Consider the following 19,437-nt stretch of genomic DNA (forward strand, 5'->3'; position numbering starts at 1 on the left):
ATTCATTTGTTGCCGTGCACTATTTGAATTCATGTGGAACGCACCGAAGCCCGCCAATAAGAGATCATTCCGACGCCGAACATGTCAACACCCACCACGATCACTCATTTGTGAGAGCGTCCGTCGGCCGATGTGATTCAGTGCCGAGGGAAATGACCGGGGCCAACGACGTGTCCACCGGTCCTCCGATTGGCCAAAATCATCAGCGGGCTGCTTTGGTACATAGCTGATTCATTGCCGTCGCTGACATTGCGACAGGTACACACCTGGTAACCGAAGACGAATGCCGGTTCTCCCCTCCGGCCTTTCTCTCATGTCTTTTGTTCTTTCTCTCCTATCTTTTCGCAGGATGACGCCGATAAAGAAAAACCCATACCGACCGAGACGGAGCTGGGCATTGCACACCAGGAGTACCAGATTAACAAAAAAGAGGTGAGTTGACTAGGTCTTCGCGACAGGCGAGGCAGAAGAGATGTAGAAACAAAAAATTATATATATCAAAGGAGAAGGTGGCTGTCTCGAAAAAAAAACAAACAAAACACAACGGTAGCGTCTGTTAGCCGCGACGGACATCCTCTCCCGCTGTGTCTCCGTACGAGGCCCCTGGCGCCATTGCGAGTGAAATACCTATGGAGCGCGTGTAGTTGGGCGTCGTGAAATGGGTGCAGCGTTGTCGAAAGCTGCGGACCTTTAACGCAACGAAGTCGGCCCATGAAGTGGACGCGCCGAGATTGCATCTCCTCCCTGACTTGTAACCGTTTTCTGTCTTTCCGGACTCGATATTGGCTCGCCGTGGACATTTTGTAAACAGAGCGACTCTTATCGCGTTTCTGCCGGAGCGGTTCTCGTCTCGTCTGTGCAGACACGCGGTGCGTTTGTAGACAAGGACGGCGACGTGAGTCTTACGGTAGAGAAAAGCGCTTGCTTGTTTATTGGGAGCGTCGGTGCGATGCTACTGTCCGGTTTCGGAGAATGTAAAAAGTGATATTTGGGATAGGATCGCGATAACATGCACCGACTGTGTAGCGTGCTATCTGCACAACCTGGGGTGTCGTGAAGGCGCCACTGCATACTGCATTTTCCACACATACCTTTTGTACCAAACGTGTGCATTGTACAACAACAACAACAACAACAACAACAAAAGATGCTAGCTTTGGCTATTGTTCATTTGCCATGGAAATGATGTTAGTAGTTGAACTTTTATATTTTTTGCGCTCGTGCCTTAGACCGTTCTGCAACGTTATTTCTTATGTTTTAGCCTTCTAAATTTCCAAGCACTCACAGTTTTCTGAACAGTGAGGCAACAACTGGTGTCCAACTACTGATACACGCCCCAGAGACGGCTACGTTTGGCCGAGGGAAATCGATTTCGAAGGCTAAGCTTTTACGAACCACGTGCGCCGGATACAATCGCGGAGCGGGATGCGCGTCACAGGCCCCACGTTTTCAACACCTCCCACAGCGAGTTCACGCGGAAGTGGCGGCGCCCTCTGGATAACAAATGCAAATCGCAGAGGCTATGCTTTTGTCGGTTGCGTGTGACGGAAGCGATTGCCGGGTTCCGGAAATACACGTCGTACGCGTTGGGTAATTGTTTTCTCGTGGGAAATTTCCTGTCGTACGCATGAACAAGCTTCGAACTGCAACGTCACGAAGGCGGCTCACCGATGCCATTGACTTCGCCGTTCGAAGTATTTCACGAGGGACTCTATATATCCTGCGTGACTCTCGCCGAATGGATAGATCGATATTGCTCAGGAAGTGGTGTTAAAAAAAATGACTGTGTGTGTGTGTGTGTGTGTGTGTGTGTGTGTGTGTGTGTGTGTGTGTGTGTGTGTGTGCGTGTGTGTGTGTGCGCGCGCGCGTGTGTGTGCGCGTGCCGCTTTAAGGCGTCAAACGTAGAACACGAAGAGTACTAACCCAGCGACCTGTACACGCTACAGTGGCCCAACGGCCACGGCATTGCGCTTCCGAGGCCGGGTTCTTGTCGGGTGCGTATTCGGCCGTGACGGCGGCGACGTATCGAAGCGATTGGAAAGTGGAAGTGGTCACGTGCACCTCGCTATGTTGGCAGATTAAAGAAACAACTGTGTAGATGCGAGAAGATGACTTCCCCTTCGCCCCCTCTTCCTCGTTTGCAACACAATGAGACCTGCTTATTTAGCCTAAGCTACATTTCGCCACGTCCTTCGTTTACAAAAAAAAAGGAAGAAGAAATACATTCTACTGGTAATATGGGAGCCGGCAAAATAAAGGGGAACCGATTTGCCTTCGGTTTTACGATCAGTATCTTCCGGACGGATCTACTGGACTGTACGGTTAACTTCTCGAAAACTTGCTTTCGAAAACATGTGCCATGAGAAACAAAGTCGCTGCCGGTAAATTTTATGCCAGTTGCGATGCGTTTTTCCAGGAATCGAAACTTCCCTTTCGTGACTGCCTTTCGCGATTAGTCTTCTCGGCCACCGTTGTGTCGTTAACACACCGCTCATTGCCCCGAGCTACTGCAGTAGAACTCTGATCAATCAATCAATCAATCAATCAATCAATCAATCAATCAATCAATCAATCAATCAATCAATCAATGCTCTCGTGTAGCATAACTTTTGTGATCAGTTCTGGTTCTAACAAGAAGCTCTATCTATAGAGGCCAGCTGTACAATTTCTTATTGGAGGGCACATGATCCCTAGAAATGGGATCATGAAAATGAAGCTGGATTGACGAAGTTGGAGTTGCTAACATTTAATAGAGAAAGTGCAATTCTTGTAAACGTGGGAGGCAAAATTTTCATTGAGGGCCTCACGATTTATGCGCAAGTTTCGGGAAGTTTAAAAACAATGAAAGTAGAAATTTACATATCTGTAACTGTGCGGCGAAAGCAGATAACGCAGCTCAGTAAGCTGCCTTTGTTGGAGAATCCGGAGCTGATGATTCTGATATCCGACTTAGCATATTTAAATGAAAGCGTTACAAGGTGTACGAGGCTTTTGCAAACGCTAAAATTAATGGGTTATTTCAGAGCGTTGCAGAAGACGTCAATTTTGTCCCCTTTAGAAGGCTTAATAAGTCCGCTTCACTCAGTTGTAACATACATTTTATTGCTTAGTTTGATAGGTCCAAACGTATTACTACATTGTTTTAATTCTTGTTATATGATTTTCGCCAATTTTTGTAAAACCACTGATGGCATCAAAGAAACATCTCCCTGCATTCAGTCTATAGGCTCTGATTTTCGTGACCTAAATGAAACATTTCTGTTCAACTTCGATGCATTGGATGATAGACAAAATTATTTCAACGTTCCGATGCATTTACAACACATGGTGTTTTAGCGAACACTTTCAAAAGCTTTTTAAGATTGCCTGTGGCAGGTCGCGCAATTCTAGTCGATGGGCTAGTCTACTTGAAGAGACGGAAATCACTTGCACGAAACACTGAAATGCATAATCGACTAACTAAGAAAAATACAAAATATGTTTTTAACTAATTAACTTGTGGCACATATAGCAATTGACAAATTCTAGTGGGCCAGACTGCAAGGCATATCCGTTTGAAGAAACTCGTGGATGACACCATTTGCTAGATACGCGCCGTCAAACTTGCGGTAAGAATACATAAGAATACATTGTCGTTCCACCTACTTTCCTGACAAAGCGTCGTTTCATGCGTTGAAGCACAACACCAACTGGAACGCCACATGCCTTTCTCCGCAAAGTTTCGGAATTACTATTTCGAAACTGGCGCCCCATCCTGAGAATTCGTTGCGAGTGGATCCGTCTTGCGAACTTCCAGGTGAGAGTTCGTAAACTGCAATGCGTGTCACAAGGTAATTAGTTAAAAACCTAATTAGTGATCCTTTCTTGATTAGTTCGTTATCCATTTCAGCCTTTTTGTGCAAGTGATGTCCACCTCTTCAAGTCGACCAGCTCGTGGTCCAGAATTGCGCTGTCTGCCACAGGAAAGTTTTAAAAAAAGTTTTGAAACTGTTTGCTGAAACACCCGGTAGATAGGAGCTTCTAAGGTAAAGCTCCTCTTTTAAACCCAATTACAAGCGAGCTCGGACAGAAACACCGCTTATATACACAAGTGCGGCCTACATAGTGCTCAGCCCCCACTTGCTGAGTGCTGGCGCCGGAAAGCCCGGGCATTTATTTAGGGAATGCCAGGTTTGTCACCCTAAGTTACAAAGTAGTCTAACGCTGGAGCTTTTGTGTTCGTTTCGTCACGCGTCTATATTAACTGGGCGAGGCGCTAAGCCGAGGCTATGCTGCTGCTCACAGAACTGCGGAAGCTGCGGGACCCGTTAGCCAATGGGAAGCCTGAATGCCCCTCGAGATGTGTTCATCCGCACCCTGTCGTCTGCGAACCGCCGCAGTAACTCGCGGTTTACGATGTATGCATGCGCAAATGCCTAACATGTCGCGTATCGTTGTAACACATCAGGTACTAGAGAAAAAAAGAGGGGGAGAAATGTATTCACAGAACGGCAGGGAGGTTGGCCTGAGGTATAGCTTGCGCTGGCCTGCTAAGCAAAAAATGAACTTCTCTAATCCTACCATTAACCACGCAGTTACGTCCGGAACTACATTACGCTGTGCAAGGGTATTGCCTGTGCACGCCTTGTACTTTCGGCAGTGCTGCAAATGAGTTCTGAGAGAGAGTATGTAGTTAGGGTTCCGTGCTTTCAGCTTAAACAACAACAACAAAAGAAAGCCAGAAAATATCAACTGGTAAATTTTTTTTACGATTTCCTTTTACTTGAAAAAAAAAACCCCGAAAAACTAAGTTTTCCACCGCGATGGCCCACAGGAATGCCCCGAAACGGCTTTTGTAGGCGGGAAAGGAACACGGACCCGAAAAAGTTTCAAAGAATAAGTCAGAGGGCGTCCTGGTTTGCAGATTAGCGCTGTTGTGACCGTGCCTTTCGTTATAAGCACCTCCGGCACAGAAGTTTCATTTTCATCGGCACCGGTTTCTGATTCCGCGGTGTCGGCACCGTGCAAATGACGTCACGTAGGGGGGGGGGGAGGAGGAGGAAAGAGAAAAGAAGAAGGCAGGGAGGTCAACCAGAATAACGACCGGTTGGCTACCCTACACCGGGGGAATGGGAAAGGGGAAAGCATAGATCACAGGGAGAGAGAGGAGGGAAGGAAAGAAGGAAATTGCGGCGAGTTCGCTGACGCGTGTGGTTTTACAGAAATTGCCTTAATAAATACCGACTATATTAGCCCTCTACACTTCTCAAAACCAGGCCACTTGTCGAAGAAATGTCGGGGGCACATTTTCAGGCTGGTCCCCCTTGACGCGCGTGACATTGCCGTAAGTCCTCGCGAAGGAGTTCCTAAGACATCCGAGCTACGCGATCCTTTCTGACTTCCCTTTCCATCTCGAGGCTTTACGAATTGGAATGACCCGAATTATCCCGGGGCGGGCCCTTACACTGCTAGTTTCCTCAATTTCGTAGCGCCAACGTTGGAAGGGGCATTTTCTGTGGTAAGAGCGATTAATTGAAATGCCCCCTATCGGTGGGCGTGCTGCCATCGCTAACACGAAACTTGCGAAGTATACCTTGATATACTGTAACAATCTGTAATGAGCGCTGTACTGATTGTGCTTCTCTTGATCCAGCGTCGTAAACCCCCCTAAAACCACGAACATTGCCTAAAGGTACATCAAATGTATCAGCTGGAGATTCAACACCTCTCATAGAGGTTGAGATTGCTCTAGTTTACCAGTTTTTCCCGTCTGGTTAACCTCCCTGCCTTTCCCCTTTCCTCTCTCTCTCTCTCTCTCTAGTGTACGTGAAACTAAAGTTGATGGTACTGTCAAACGTCTTTTTTTTTAATTTGAGAACATGTTATATAAATTTATCTGCTGGATATTCGCTACATTTTCTGGATATTAGTGTACGGCTGAAATGCGCTATAACCGCCGTTACCCAGGTGACATTTCGTACATTCACATTACTCTGTTGGAAGAGTTTAGAACATTTTTATTGACGGACAGTAAATACGACGTAAAGTTTTCATAACATTGCTGAGAAATAAAAACTTGCGAGACTGCCTGGCCTATCGGACTTTTGCATATTGCTTGCTATGTCGAATGTTACGTCCTGAATCGGCGCTATGTGACAGGTGCAATGGGGAGAATGCCACAAGGAAATGATTTCCAAAACGTGGAATCCCTGACGTGTTTCCCAGCTTCCGCAATATAGCTTCCCGCGCTTGCAGTACGCAAAAGCGTGGCCTCCGGGATAACAGTCCATCACTCGGGGACAACCGTCGCTGGCGGTCCGATTTGGACACCCCCTGTGTATCTCTCTGCACACGCACTGCCATTTCGAACTGTTGCACTGGTGGCACAGAATTCTCTTGAAACTCATCGATTTTGCAAGCCCAAAATGCCACTTGAAGCAGAAATGGCTAAGATTAACCAAACCCGTCTACTACGAGTCATTTCAGTGCTGGCGGAACCGCAATGTTTGCACGGTACTATAAAGCACTAGAGTTCTCTCTACATAGCTTTTTTTTTTCCGAGAAGAATCTTCGCTACGGAGCAAGCAACCCCGTTCCGCGTTACTGATTGGCCGCCTCCAGTCATATATATATATATATATATATATATATATATATATATATAGCACTCGCTGCGACGCGCGAAGTTGGTGAGATGGATTCACAGAACGTGGGCGTGCGGGGCTCATTTTCGCACTGTTTCTTGTCTTCCTCCGCGCACGTGAACAGCGCCCCCTCACCGCCGCTGTCTGCGGGAAATGTGTTCACACGCCGAGCACCGCGGCGCCCGCGCTCCCGAGGGGATGCGCGACACCGCATTGCGCCGCGACGAGAAATAGCTCCCTCCATCTCGCTGCCTCGAAAAGTAAACGCACACTAATAATAGAACAGGACGTGCGAAAAACCAGTAACGAAATGAATCGGGTATCCGCGTTTTCAAACCCTGTTTTGGGAACTCTGTTGCGGCTCGGTGTGATATATATATATATATATGTTTGACGCTGAGAAAGCGTGGGCAATGATGAATCTGACGGCATCACGAAGAATGATGACCCGCTCTGGCTCGAGTGACGCCGTGGACGTCTTTTTAGTTATGGCGCGGGGGTTGCGATAAACGCGTGGCCCGCTTATGGCGTGGGTGTTGCGAACGCGCGCTAGAGCTTTTCTTTTCTTTTTTTTTCTTCTCTTTCTCCGCAGCGCATTACGGCTGTGACAGGACTTCGAGTAGCGTGTATACGTACTTGAAGAGCGCGTCGGGAGCACCCCGTTCCATGACGACGTAATGCGTTGTAACGGAGAATATATGGCGTCCGATCGGCACCTGCTGTTCGTGACGGCGCTAAACAAACATAGAACACGACCGGCGAAAGATTTGCCGCGAAGCGTTAGCGACGTCGGGGACTTGAACACGTTAGAGTGTTTTCTTTTTTTTTCTGTCTGTTTTCTATTAGTGGAACGTGGTGGTCCTCTTATGTACCGCCGTGCTTTATTGCTACATTTCGTTCGAGTGTCAGGGACAGGGTTCGTAGAGCGTGTTGCAGGGCTACATGTTCTACGTTTAGGCTTAGCAAGCGCTTATCTTCTACGAGACAAAATAAAGCCAGACACAAGATGAGCGCTTGTCTTGCGTCCAACTGATTCGTTTTCGTGTTATAAATGCGCTTGTTAAACCTGCAAGACTTCACTAGTGAAAACTCGGAGTTACTATTCGGAGTCAAATTCCACCATACAGTTGGGATTCCGCCATTTTGAACTTGTTGGCCAATGAGAGAAGGCGCATAGCCAGGACTTCCGGACATTGTCGCCCACGGCAAACCGTCGAAATTCGCCGCATTGCACTTGCACAAGTCAATGGCCAACATTCAACAAAACAACGATATTCGAAACGATTAGCCAAATTTCAACAAATTTCACGCCGCTCAGCCTAGAGGGTGCTTCCTTCTAATAGCATACACTTGCTTAGTGTAACTTTCCTGCTGCGGCATAGAAACCCGCCGTGTTGGCGTAGCGGCTGTGGTTCTGCGGTATGAAATTCCGGTCTTTTCGAAATGCGGACAAGAGGTCGCAATGCGATGCCATGTGCCGTGCATCCAGGTACGCGTTTTAAAACCCCACGTGGTCAAAATTAATCCGCAGTCCTCCACTACGGCTGTCCTCATAATCAAATCTTTCACTTGTTTCCTAATAACCCAGAATTCATTTGTTTTAATTTGCGTTTTAGCAATGTCTTCGTCCGGACCGAAACCGATTTCACGCTTGTTCACTGCGTCGTATTGGAATGTTTCATTAGCTGTGCAGCCATTTCTCACTTGTCCCGTACATTTTTTTCCCCGAGAGTACGGGCTATTGACACAATATCCGCAGCCATTTCTTTAGGGAATAATGTGCAGTATATGGCATGCTTATTTATAACTATAAAATGTTCTCTTCTATTGTGAATTTTTTTCTGTGTTCTACCAAGCCCTGCAAATACCTCCAAGTGGTGTGATTTCCCACCAAGGGGATTGCAACCAGTTCATGCACCTTTAGAGATAGGGTCGAAAATTATGTAGAGGTCGCTCACGTTGAGATAAGAAATTTTGTGTTACATTAGGTGCTGGGAAAACACACAGCGCGAGTTCGGGGAACTCTCCCTCCCCATCCTTTACTAGAAAGAGGCAGCTTTCACAAATGGTTGTAATGAAGTATTTTATTATTTAGTAATATCTGAACTAAGTGATCTATCTATCTATCTATCTATCTATCTATCTATCTATCTATCTATCTATCTATCTATCTATCTATCTATCTATCTATCTATCTATCTATCTATCTATCTATCTATCTATCTATCTATCTATCTATCTATCTATCTATCTATCTATCTATCTATCTATCTATCTATCTATCTATCTATCTATCTATCTATCTATCTATCTATCTATCTATCTATCTATCTATCTATGATACGCCAGTCTGTCTGTCCTTCTTCCTGTCTGTCTGTCTGTCCGTCCTTCTATCCATTTGTCTGCCTCTCGCTCGGTCTCACCATGTGAACCAGGTCCTATCGAGACTGTGTCCCCACCGAACAAACGTCCGTGTCCTGACGTCAACGCAGCTTCTTCCTTTCCGCCGATGAAGAGCGTGATTTGCGTTCGCAGTGGGAGGAGCTGTACGTGGAGGTGCTGTACACCATCGAGCACAAGCTGGGCTGCTCGGGCGGCGTCAGCCCCGGCGAGCTCCACGCGTACGCCCAGTCGGCGTTCGGCATGCACCCCGAGAGCCACCGCCGTCTGCTGGGGCTCGCCCGAGAGGAGAAGCCGCCCATCCCCGTGCTCAACGTGACCGTGGTCGAGGCGCAGGGGCTCGAGGCCAAGGACCCGAACGGATACAGCGACCCTTACTGCATGCTCGGAATACAGCCGTGCGGGTATGTGCGCTCTCGTTTCTTTTTATGCGAAGCATACTAGCCGCACAACCGCGCTCTTCCTTGCTGCGCCGCGCGCGGCCGCGTAGCTACCGTATGACGTCATAGCAGCTGCAAAAGCGGAGGCTCAACTCGTGCGCTCGCTTGCGGCCGCGTAGGTACATAGCCGGGTCTCAGCTCGCGCGCTCGCCTGCGGTCGCGCAGATGGTACTGCGGCCTAACTCCCGCTCCTTCCGCTATACCAGGTTACCAATACCGCTATACCAGCGGTATAGCGGTATTGGTAGCGGTAGAGCGTATTTATTGGTTTGAAAATAAAGGAATCAGCAGAGTAACGCATGAGTTGTTTCTTCGTCTAGCCGAACCAAATATAACCAAGCAACAGCAGTTCACCAGGCTAAACAGTGATTCAACAACTAAAATAAAGGCTAGTATGCTTCGCATCCTGGGCTTAACCTTAGCTAAGCCACAGCCATTTTTTTTTACAATGACTTCAGTGTATGCTATGAGTATTTCGTGCTATGAGTAGCAAGAGCGAACGGCTCTGCTGCGCATCGTGCACCATGAAAGAAGGAAGAACAATAAAGTGTGCCAGCTAACTTCATAGGTGGAGGTAACAACAACAGAAACAAGCAGCAACAACTCCCACTGGCCGGGGTATCGAGGCTGCGAGAAAGTTCTCTGCGATTCCTACTTACGTTGTCTTCTTTAGTTTGGGAATGCGACAACGAACACCGTACCATTTGCTCATTCGTGAAAGTTTCAAATTTAGTTTGAACAAGGTCCTACCGGCGACGTTTGCCTCTGTAGGACGCGAACGCGCGCAGTCACGTCCTGTAAAGCTATAGTTACATAACACGGTCGCGAGCTGGGCCAATTGGCACCCCATTGAAGGCGTAAAACAGCGATAAAACGAAGCGTATGCAGGCGAGAAGACGACAGTACGAAGCTGCAGTCACGTCACTTCGCCTTCGCATTTGCGTTCACTGTATTCTGTCGCTGGTTTTTATCTTCTATCGTTACCTTTAAGACACAACTAGGCTCCTCTGATAGAGTCTATAAGCGCGTCTGAACGAGGACGTAGCAAGAAACAGATACACAGAGAAGCGCTGTCCCTGTGTATCTGTTTCTTCTTACGTCCTCGTTCAGTCGCGCTTATACACTCTATCCTGGATTCTAACCAACTAGCCCGCCAACGTGTTTTAACTATAGGCTCCTCTGTCGGAACGAGATCGCACTGGCCCAATCGTGCTACCACTGCCGTCACCGCAGCCTGCGGTCTAGCAATTTTAACGTCGTCAGCCTATCTTTATGTCCACTGTGGAATGAAGGCCTCTATCTGCCAGCGATCTCCAATTACCCCTGTCTTGCGGTAGCCGATTCCGATTAGCGCGGCTTACTTTTAGCAACACACTCGTTATGAAACTATCACGAGCAAGCAAACAGTGGCGTAGCAACAGGGGGGGGCCGGGGGGCCGTGGGCCCCGGGTGTAAGGGGCCAGCGGGGGGTGTCATATACGTCTGAAGACACCCCTCATTCTGCCGGCTACAATAGGGGGGAGGGGGGGAGGACAGAAGCTCTAAGGGCCCCGGGTGCCAGACGACCTAGCTACGCCACTGCAAGCAAAGATGCTTTAGCGAACGAGCAACAACGGCTTTTCGCTTGCCTTTCAGGAACTCGGACCCCCAGAGGCGCCGGCGCCGCAGCAGCAGCGCCACGAGCGGCTGCGGCTCGGACGAGGAGCCGGCTCCCGGGGGCCGCTCGCCCGCCGCCAGCGCCACGGGCTCGCCGCGGCGCTCGCTGCGCAAGCTGGGCGCGTCGTTCAAGAAGCGCGAGCCCCGAAGCGGCTCCCTGGAGGGAGCCACTGTGCCGGCCAAGTTCATCCGCACCACTACCGTCAAGCCGGCGACGCTCAACCCGCGCTGGAACGAGCGGTTCCGGCTGTGAGTCACGTGTTCCGACGTCTCTTAGCGTGCCGACTCAGTTTTGCGGGAAAGCCCGCAGAGTGGAGGATTGATTGATTTGGTTGATTTGTTTGCTTCGTCAGAGTACAGTGTTACAGGAGGCGAAGGGAAAATCCGTTCAAATGACGGCTTGAGGGATCCTCCGGCCCCTTTGTGAGGAAGGTTCACGAATAGAACTGTGGTCCAGTCAACCGTAGCTATTATTATTATTATTATTATTACCATGATCAGATATGAAGACACATGTACACACACAGAGAGGGAAGCAGGGAATCTATGAAAAAATGAAGCGCCAACGGTAACGGCGCACAAAGAAGGAACAAAAGACAGGAAGCGCCTTGTCCGGTCTTTTGTTCCTTCTTTGTGTGCCGTTACCGTTGGCGCTTCATTTTTTGAAAGGTATGCACCAACTAGCCCCACAACGGGTTTTACTGAAGCAGGGAACGAGCAGGCTGATAACTGCCCCCGAGAGGGCACAAAGACTGCCTATACTCTTTGGGAAGGAGGGGATAGAAAAGGCAGTAAAAGGTAAGGAGAAGCGAAGTAAAGAAGAGACAGCGAGATAACAGGCCTCAAAGATATAAGTAAAGCAAGAACATACACGCAGGAACAGAAAAAAAAAACCAACACACGCATGTCGCATTACTCATCGGAGGACGTAAAAAAGGCAAAGTTAGCAAAAAGTGATTCCTCCCTTGCAAATTCTCTCATAAACGTGATGCGAATTCAGTTTCTTGTAGAAAAGTAAACAGCGTGCGATGAACCCGGTCGCGTCCTGGAACACAGCCACTCAGATACTGGCAATGACCAAGGGGCGTACACTGTAGGCCAAGTAGGGTATAGTCCTTTAATAGCCACGTGACTGTGAAAGGAAAACAACGCGTTCTAATTAAAGAGGACATCGCACTAGCGTGTAAAGAAGGACACGGACAGGAACTGGAAAAAATAATAATAATATTTGGGGTTTCACGTGCCAAAACCACTTTCTGATTATGAGGCACGCCGTAGTGGAGGACTCCGGAAATTTTGACCACCTGGGCTTCTTTAACGTGCACCTAAATCTAAGCACACGGGTGTTTTCGCATTTCGCCCCCATCGAAATGCGGCCGCCGTGGCCGGGATTCGATCCCGCGACCTCGTGCTCAGCAGCCCAACACCATAGCCACTGAGCAACCACGGCGGGTAGGAACTGGAAAAAAGACACACTTAACGCTAGACATCAACTGGCTTTATTCTCAGGAGGACACAAATATATATGCAGAAATACACGCTAGTGCGACGTCCCCTTATACGAATAGCCACCAACTAGCCGAGCTTTCTGCCTTAATAATAATATAAGGTGCTCCAGTGTCTCGGGGGAACCCAAGGAGCGCACGACGGACTCTTTACGTGGTGTTGCCGATATAAACGTTCAGACACCACGACACATGAAGCCCTTGACCAGTAGAGACCTGGCACGATGAGCCAAGCTTCGACCACGAAGACGAGGAGGGAAGGATCCTTTTAGAACACCCTGGTTTGCTTGCTGCTTGCGTAGGTACCTTCGAATCAACAGACGAGTGTCGTCGGGACCACACTATTTCATGAGAGTCACATTCGTTGTGAGCACAAGAGGACGCTAGTCGATCGGCCTCTTCGTGTCCGGCGATAACTACGTGAGAAGGTATCCACTGACCAACTAATGATTCTCCACGAAGTGTAGTTCTGGTGGCAGACGCAATGATTCTACGCACAAGTGGGTGATTAGCGTCACTTCTCTGTAATCTCCTGAGGGCAGCGCGGAAGACCTTAAGCTTCACAACCTTCTATGTCCTTAACTCGTCTCGCACGTACTTCAGAGCAGCATCGCAGTTGTTCATGAGGCTGGATGCGGTATGCAACACACTCGTCGGATGTCAGTTGAAGGGTAAAAAAAAAAAGGTGTAGAGGCACCTTGGCCATCGGCTGTGTACAGATGCATCCGTAAATAATTTAACATAATCTCCGAATCTTTCTAATAAGTGTGAGTGGGACAATTGGAATAGCGCCGGAACAGGTAGGGAAGACTTTCTGCGTATCGCTCAAAATAAACGCGGAATGGAGTTTTACGGAAACCTTCCAGAGGTGTCACTGAAGTAGCTTGATCCACAGAGGACCTTCAGAAGTGCCAGCGATCGTTTTAAACACTGACGCCATTTTCTCCAAGCGAGAGAATGGGCACCGAATAAGCGGATAAAGAAGTACTTGGCCATCCGATGAACGGTGCAGACGCTCGATGTGACGTAGAGCTCTGTCGTCCGCTTGCGGCCTCAAGGGCAACTGATGTGTCTCAGTGAGAAATGGAACTGATTGTGCCTCGCGAGGTGAGCCAAGCTTGACTCGCTCGTCCTCTCTTTTTCTAGCCTGTGTGTGCCACTTCGCGCGCTACAAATCAAAAAGCATGACTCAAACGCCAACCCAGGGCTCACGTGCCAGTTGGGTCATGAAGCTGTGCAGCACATTCAGTACTGGCAACGCATACATCACGCCAGAGAGTACAGATGATTGACACACTTGTAATGCTGTTTTTAAACGCAGGCGCCACCCCTAGCAGCCAAGGCGTATTTGAGGAGCGACTGCGATAGGCGCCATGCAGATTTAATCGCAGGGCGCCACGAGAGGCGATCACCCATAATAACACCCAGGTAACAGTGTCAAGGTGCAGCCGGCTCATTGTTCAACGTGCACGTTGTTTGGGAGGTATGCAATTGGAGCCGACTTGGCAGGTGAAATCTGCAACCAAACTTCATCCAAGTACTCTGTAGTCGCACCCAGAGCTCTCTGCAAGCTTGCAGGAAGGCGTGGGCTATGGTGCGAAGGTACAGAGATCAACAGAGCGATGTCGTCAGCATAGGCAGCTATGCCTATTAAGAAGTCACATTCTGGAGCCAAACGGCTTGGAAGCCCAACAAGAATGCAGTCAAAAAGGAGAGGTGACAAAACGCTCCCTTGCGGGACTCCACCGCATCACATTTCGATATTCACTTTTTGCTCCTCCAACTCGTACTTTCAATCTGCGCTCTGATAGACAATTACGAACAAATAGAAGCAGGCGGCCCGAAATTCCAGCGGTCGCAAGTGCGACAATAACCTCCTCATGTGTAACCGAGTCGAAAGGTCGCTATATGTCCGAAAATAGCATACCTGCGGAGTGTTTGTTCTCTCTAGCACATTCAAGCGATCGTTCAAGGTCTGCAGTGCTGTACAGTACTGAACAACAGCGACAAAATCCGCTCATGACATCGGGAAAAAAATTCAGCTCCTGCAGCTTGACATCCACACGAAACAGTACCATTCGTTCCGTCAGCCTGATAACATTTGATGGTAGTGATATTCGGCGGTAGGACTTGAGGTCTACTGCAGAGCGCCCAGGCTTTCAAGGTGGTTAATCCATTTAACCAGTCGGTATCACCACGGATTATTTACAATCATCTGCGATCAGAGGATTCGCTATACTTGGTTATATTCGTCTACTATATGTGGATGAAAGCCTTATGAATGTTTAGTAAGGCTTGGTAGGTGTTACCGTCTTCACCTGAGGCAATGCAGTGCCCGGAGAGATCGAGCGCGTGGAGCAGCTCCTCGAGAGTGAAGCGTACCTCGTCCATCTGGCAGGCAAGATCACAGCAAGCAGCTATGGTACTATGACTTGTCATAGATGTTTGTGATGTCACTTGACATAGAAGAGGCGAAAAGGTCTTCAAATGCTTCTGCAATAACTTTTGGTGACTGGCTGGTCGCTAAGCGCAGTGCTGCCGCTTGATTCTTACAGACTTCGGGAGTGCGGATAGCCTTTAGTATGCGTCGTATACCCTTCTAAGCCGAATTGCAGAATGCAGCGGACTGTGTAAAGCCTTCCCACCTCTCGCGATGAAGTTGCTTAGTCTGCTGGCGTATGGCTGCTTTAAGACGCTTACACAGCGTCCAGCCGGTGCTTCTTTTAGAGAGCTGCGCTCTCCCGTAAGCGCATCGCCGACAGGGGCGGAGCCTCGAAAGCTTAAGATCGGAGTTTCCTTTATCCGGGCTGTGCCGTCGTCGTACCGTAGCTCGTTGCAGACAATCACTCGACAGCGTGAACAAACTGTCACGCGACGGCGCACCTTACATGAGCTGACGAAAGTTGTCCCAGTGTGTGAAGCTTGGAAGTCTGGCGGTTCCAAGTATGTTGTAGCATCAACCAAATGGCTGGGTGATCTGAGCACCACGGCTCAGCTTCCGGTGACTAGGCGGGGTACACATGTCTCGTTCATATCGTGAGGTCGGTGGCGGAATGCGTTTTTCCTCAGCTCGCAGATGTGTGAGTTATCCGCCGTTCAGTGTTTGAAGATCGTGTCTGACAATAGGCTCGTTAATCTCCACCCCACCACTCTCTCGTGGACGTGAACACCGGCGCGGGTGGCGAGCATGGAAGTCTGCGCACAGCACGAACGATGGACCACACCGAGAGACTAAGCACAGTAGTGTGGTGTCCAAAGGACGTGTAGGTCGATTCTATATGCTTGCCACGGTCGTCGTTGCACCCCCGAGGCTTACAGTAAGTGCTTTGCACTCTAGTTCGGCGTCGCGGATGTCGCCCGTATCAATAACGGTGAAATCTAAGTCAGCGCGTGCGTATATTGATGCTTTTGAAGCATCCTGTGAAGGCGCGGCGTCCACACACTCAAAGGAGCCACATGTTGGCGCTGCACATGAAGCGTTGCTGTGGAGACCTACAAAGCCTGGCAGCCTGAATTAGTATTCTTTTTTTTTACATTTCTTTACTGAAGTGCTCTAATATCTGTTGGGGTCTTCAGTGAGAAGAGCCGAATAAAGAGGTCAGCATTGCACGGTCGCATTTACCTCACATTCCATTGCGGCACAAAGGGAGCAGATTTTCATAAGTGTTGAGATTATTTCCATTAGAACGTTTAACGAAGGCCGTCAAGGACTGGAACGAAGGCCTGCAAAAGCGGCTCTGTTGCTGACGATGCAGGTGCCTGAGGACCTGCGATCAGAGAGCTGATTATGACGACAAGCTTCTTGAGAAGTTCTACGAGTGCGATGTCTTCGTTTGGTGAGACCGTTTTAGACACCGTCTTAGCAGGGTTCTCCACTGAGGCTGTGGTCTCGGCAGAGACTGGTTCCGACGCTTTTGATGGCAACGCTGACCAAGACATGTGAGAGAAGGCAGAAGGCACACAACCCTATTTGATTTCGGCACATGGGTGCCTGTAGCAATATTTGAATGGGCAGCCGCATCCTTAGTTGCTGCATTTGCATCCGCTGCACAAGCACTGTGACTACACGTTTTCTTTTCTACTGCCGCGTTATTTTTTTGGCTTTGTCTTCACGAGCTTTGAATTCGTCGTTCAACGAGGGACGTTCTTTGTCCGTCGCCAACTGCTCACCATTGCAGTTAGGGCAGCGAGATGCGTGGCTTTCACAGTAATATACATTGTAAATTCTCGGCACACGTGCCACACGCTTGTGCAGAAACCTTGTGCATGACCAATCTTTAGACACTTATGGCGCTATAATTGGCCTTGGTAGCAAGAGGTCCAACAGGGTATCGCACTAGTTCGCCCTGTGGATGGCCAGGCAGCTTTTCAGAGGCAAACAGAATCTTCGCACACTTTGACGGGCCTAGCCTTCGAACTCTCATCATTTTGCACGGTGGCGCGCAAACGGCCTTGCCTTCCAACGCGTCGTCTTTGAGTTCTATGTCAACGTCAGATGTGACACCAACTGTTACAGCTGTTTTCCATGGGTTTACGCGAACCTCTTGTGCAAGAACAGGGACCATATTGGAGAAAGAAAAGTCGTTAAGTTTCTGCTTAGAGATGCCATTCTTCAGGCTTGAAATCATGTCGGCGAGCGTGAAGGCTGCTGTCGCAGTCATGATGTCACTGTTGATGATTGTCGCTTCACTTGAGGACGACGTAGCAGAAGTTCGTCTTCAACGGCTTTGCAGTAACAAAGGGACAGCTCTGAGTGTTACCGATGTGCGCGGAAACGCAAAAGCTGAAGAAACTTGAGAAACAGAAGAAAACGCTAAGCGGGCAGAAGACTTCGTCATCGTCTACCCGTTCTCCCTCTTTCTTTTTCTCAATATTTCTGGCTCCTACTGCAAAGCAGATTTTTGTTTTACCATTAATCACCTTGCCTTTCGCGCTCCCTTTTCTCTCTTTCTCTCTCTCAGACCACAAAGTGCCTAAGTGGGGAAAGAAACGCATCTGAAGACTACATTAGATTTAGCTCGGCGATTAGGTGGAGAGAGTGAAAGCGTGTGCTTCCTGGTAGTCTATATTTCATTGGTTAACGGGGTATGGGTTGAGAAAATCGTTTGGAAAAGAAATACGCTGTTGCGCATGGAAAGTAGACAAACAACAAAGAAATATTCGGGGACCTAATGTTACACTTAGGCGCGAGACTGAAAAAGAAAATGTTCGAACACGTCATAAGTGGTCATGTTTGTACTTTGAAACACCTGTTAAAACAAAAGCACTGCAAAATTTCAAACACGAGAATAATAACAATTATTGAACTGGGGCCTAAAATGAAGTTCGCTTCTTAAAGTTCCAGGAGAAATGGCGAATAAAAAACAAAAAGCGATATCAATCTCACCGAGTCGAGCAAGAATTTTTGCTAATTGCACAACACAGCCCACCGGTTCGATTTTTCTATAAAGTGCATGCGCAGGTTTTCGGCGTCTTTACCTTCTCTGAAAAAAAAAAAAACGGCTTCAAGCGGGTGAAAACTACATGAAATTCTTCACTGAGTAACAGGTGGTATTTTGCCTTTTCTTCGCGTTTCCCACAAAACTCAGCATTGAGGCGGCGAAGACATGATTACAAAAAAAAAATTTTTTTTCTCTTTTATTTATTGGAATTCGCAGTTGGCGCTCTCTTTTGAGTTATTCGTTCCGCGAAGGTTGTTGTAACATTTATAATTTTTGCTTGCCGGTTACATCCTGTGTCTCGAGCAAACGACGTTCGTCGTTTATAGTTATCATTGTCATTTCCATTCTTCTTTAACGCGTTCTTTCCGTAGTAGGTACACGGCTTTCGCATGATATCAACAGGAGTGATATCGATTTTCCATTCTATCTTTTCTTGTCTTTTCCTTTTTTCATTTTTTTCTCGCTTTTTAACGGTTTTCAGACGACGCATCCTCGCTTCAAACTGCGATCTGCAGAAGCGAAAGAAATAAAAAAAAGAACAAAGACAAGCAACTCGAGAAAGGAAGCAAGCTTTTAAAAAAAATTTAGGAGGTCCTTTTATGTGAACGCCGTGTGCCGTCTAAGCGACTGAAAAGCACTCCCTTAGCTTCCCTTTTTTTTCGCTAAATATTTGACGCAATACGCCTTTTCGCTATCAATTCCTTATCTTACATTCCCACCTCTCGCCTGTAGCTGCAACACAACTCTCTAGATTCGCAGCACAAAACCGTAGCGTTTCCATTCAACGCGAACCGTGTAATCTCTCCTGAAAGGAGCGTCGACATTTGTTTTTTCATTCGTTTCTTTTGTGACGTTCTCGTCGTTCTTCTTTTTTGCGCCGCTGCCGCTGTTTACGCCGTTTACTACTTTCGCGCTGATGCCGACGCTGTGAGCTCGAAACAACGAAAGTGAGTGGGTGGAAAACAAGTTTCACTTTTTCTTCTTTCTTTCTTTAGTTTATTGTGGGGCTCTCGTTGGGTGGGAGGATGGAGGCGAGGTAGTAGCTTTTATTGCCTGGTGATTTAATTTAGAGCGCGACCGGCTTCGATCTGATGGGCCCCGTATTGACGTATAGTCGCAATCACGCGCATGTCGCTCGAAATGTAGCGAATTTCCGCGCAGGACTCTTCGCCGACTGCTGTCTACACCGTGCACGACTTTTTTTTTCCAGCAGCTGCGAACGAAGCGAGGATAAAAGCCACCAGGGAGTCAATTATAGTGATACACATAGGAAAAGGAAAATGAAGCGTTGTTTTGCGCGTGAAAAGCCATGGCCCTGAACCGGGCGAGGGAGCATTGTGTTTCTGAGTAGACGGCGAAAAAAAAAAGAGAG

The 19,437-nt window shown here is 48.2% G+C and overlaps 1 protein-coding gene across 6 annotated transcripts in view; it reads left to right on the top strand.

Annotated features, from left to right (window-relative positions):
* The window catches only part of LOC139048842 (BAI1-associated protein 3-like), a 567,324-nt gene that overhangs the window by 369,724 nt on the left and 178,163 nt on the right, over positions 1 to 19,437 (top strand). For all 6 annotated transcript variants that reach the window (XM_070523709.1, XM_070523713.1, XM_070523710.1 and 3 more), the window contains exons 4-6: positions 349 to 432; positions 9,159 to 9,427; positions 11,099 to 11,368. In XM_070523709.1, the coding sequence (XP_070379810.1) occupies positions 349 to 432; positions 9,159 to 9,427; positions 11,099 to 11,368 (623 nt within the window). The remainder of the gene's footprint in view (positions 1 to 348; positions 433 to 9,158; positions 9,428 to 11,098; positions 11,369 to 19,437) is intronic.

This window comes from Dermacentor albipictus, chromosome 8 (assembly GCF_038994185.2).
Source record: "Dermacentor albipictus isolate Rhodes 1998 colony chromosome 8, USDA_Dalb.pri_finalv2, whole genome shotgun sequence".
NCBI classification, from domain to species: Eukaryota; Metazoa; Arthropoda; class Arachnida; order Ixodida; family Ixodidae; genus Dermacentor; species Dermacentor albipictus.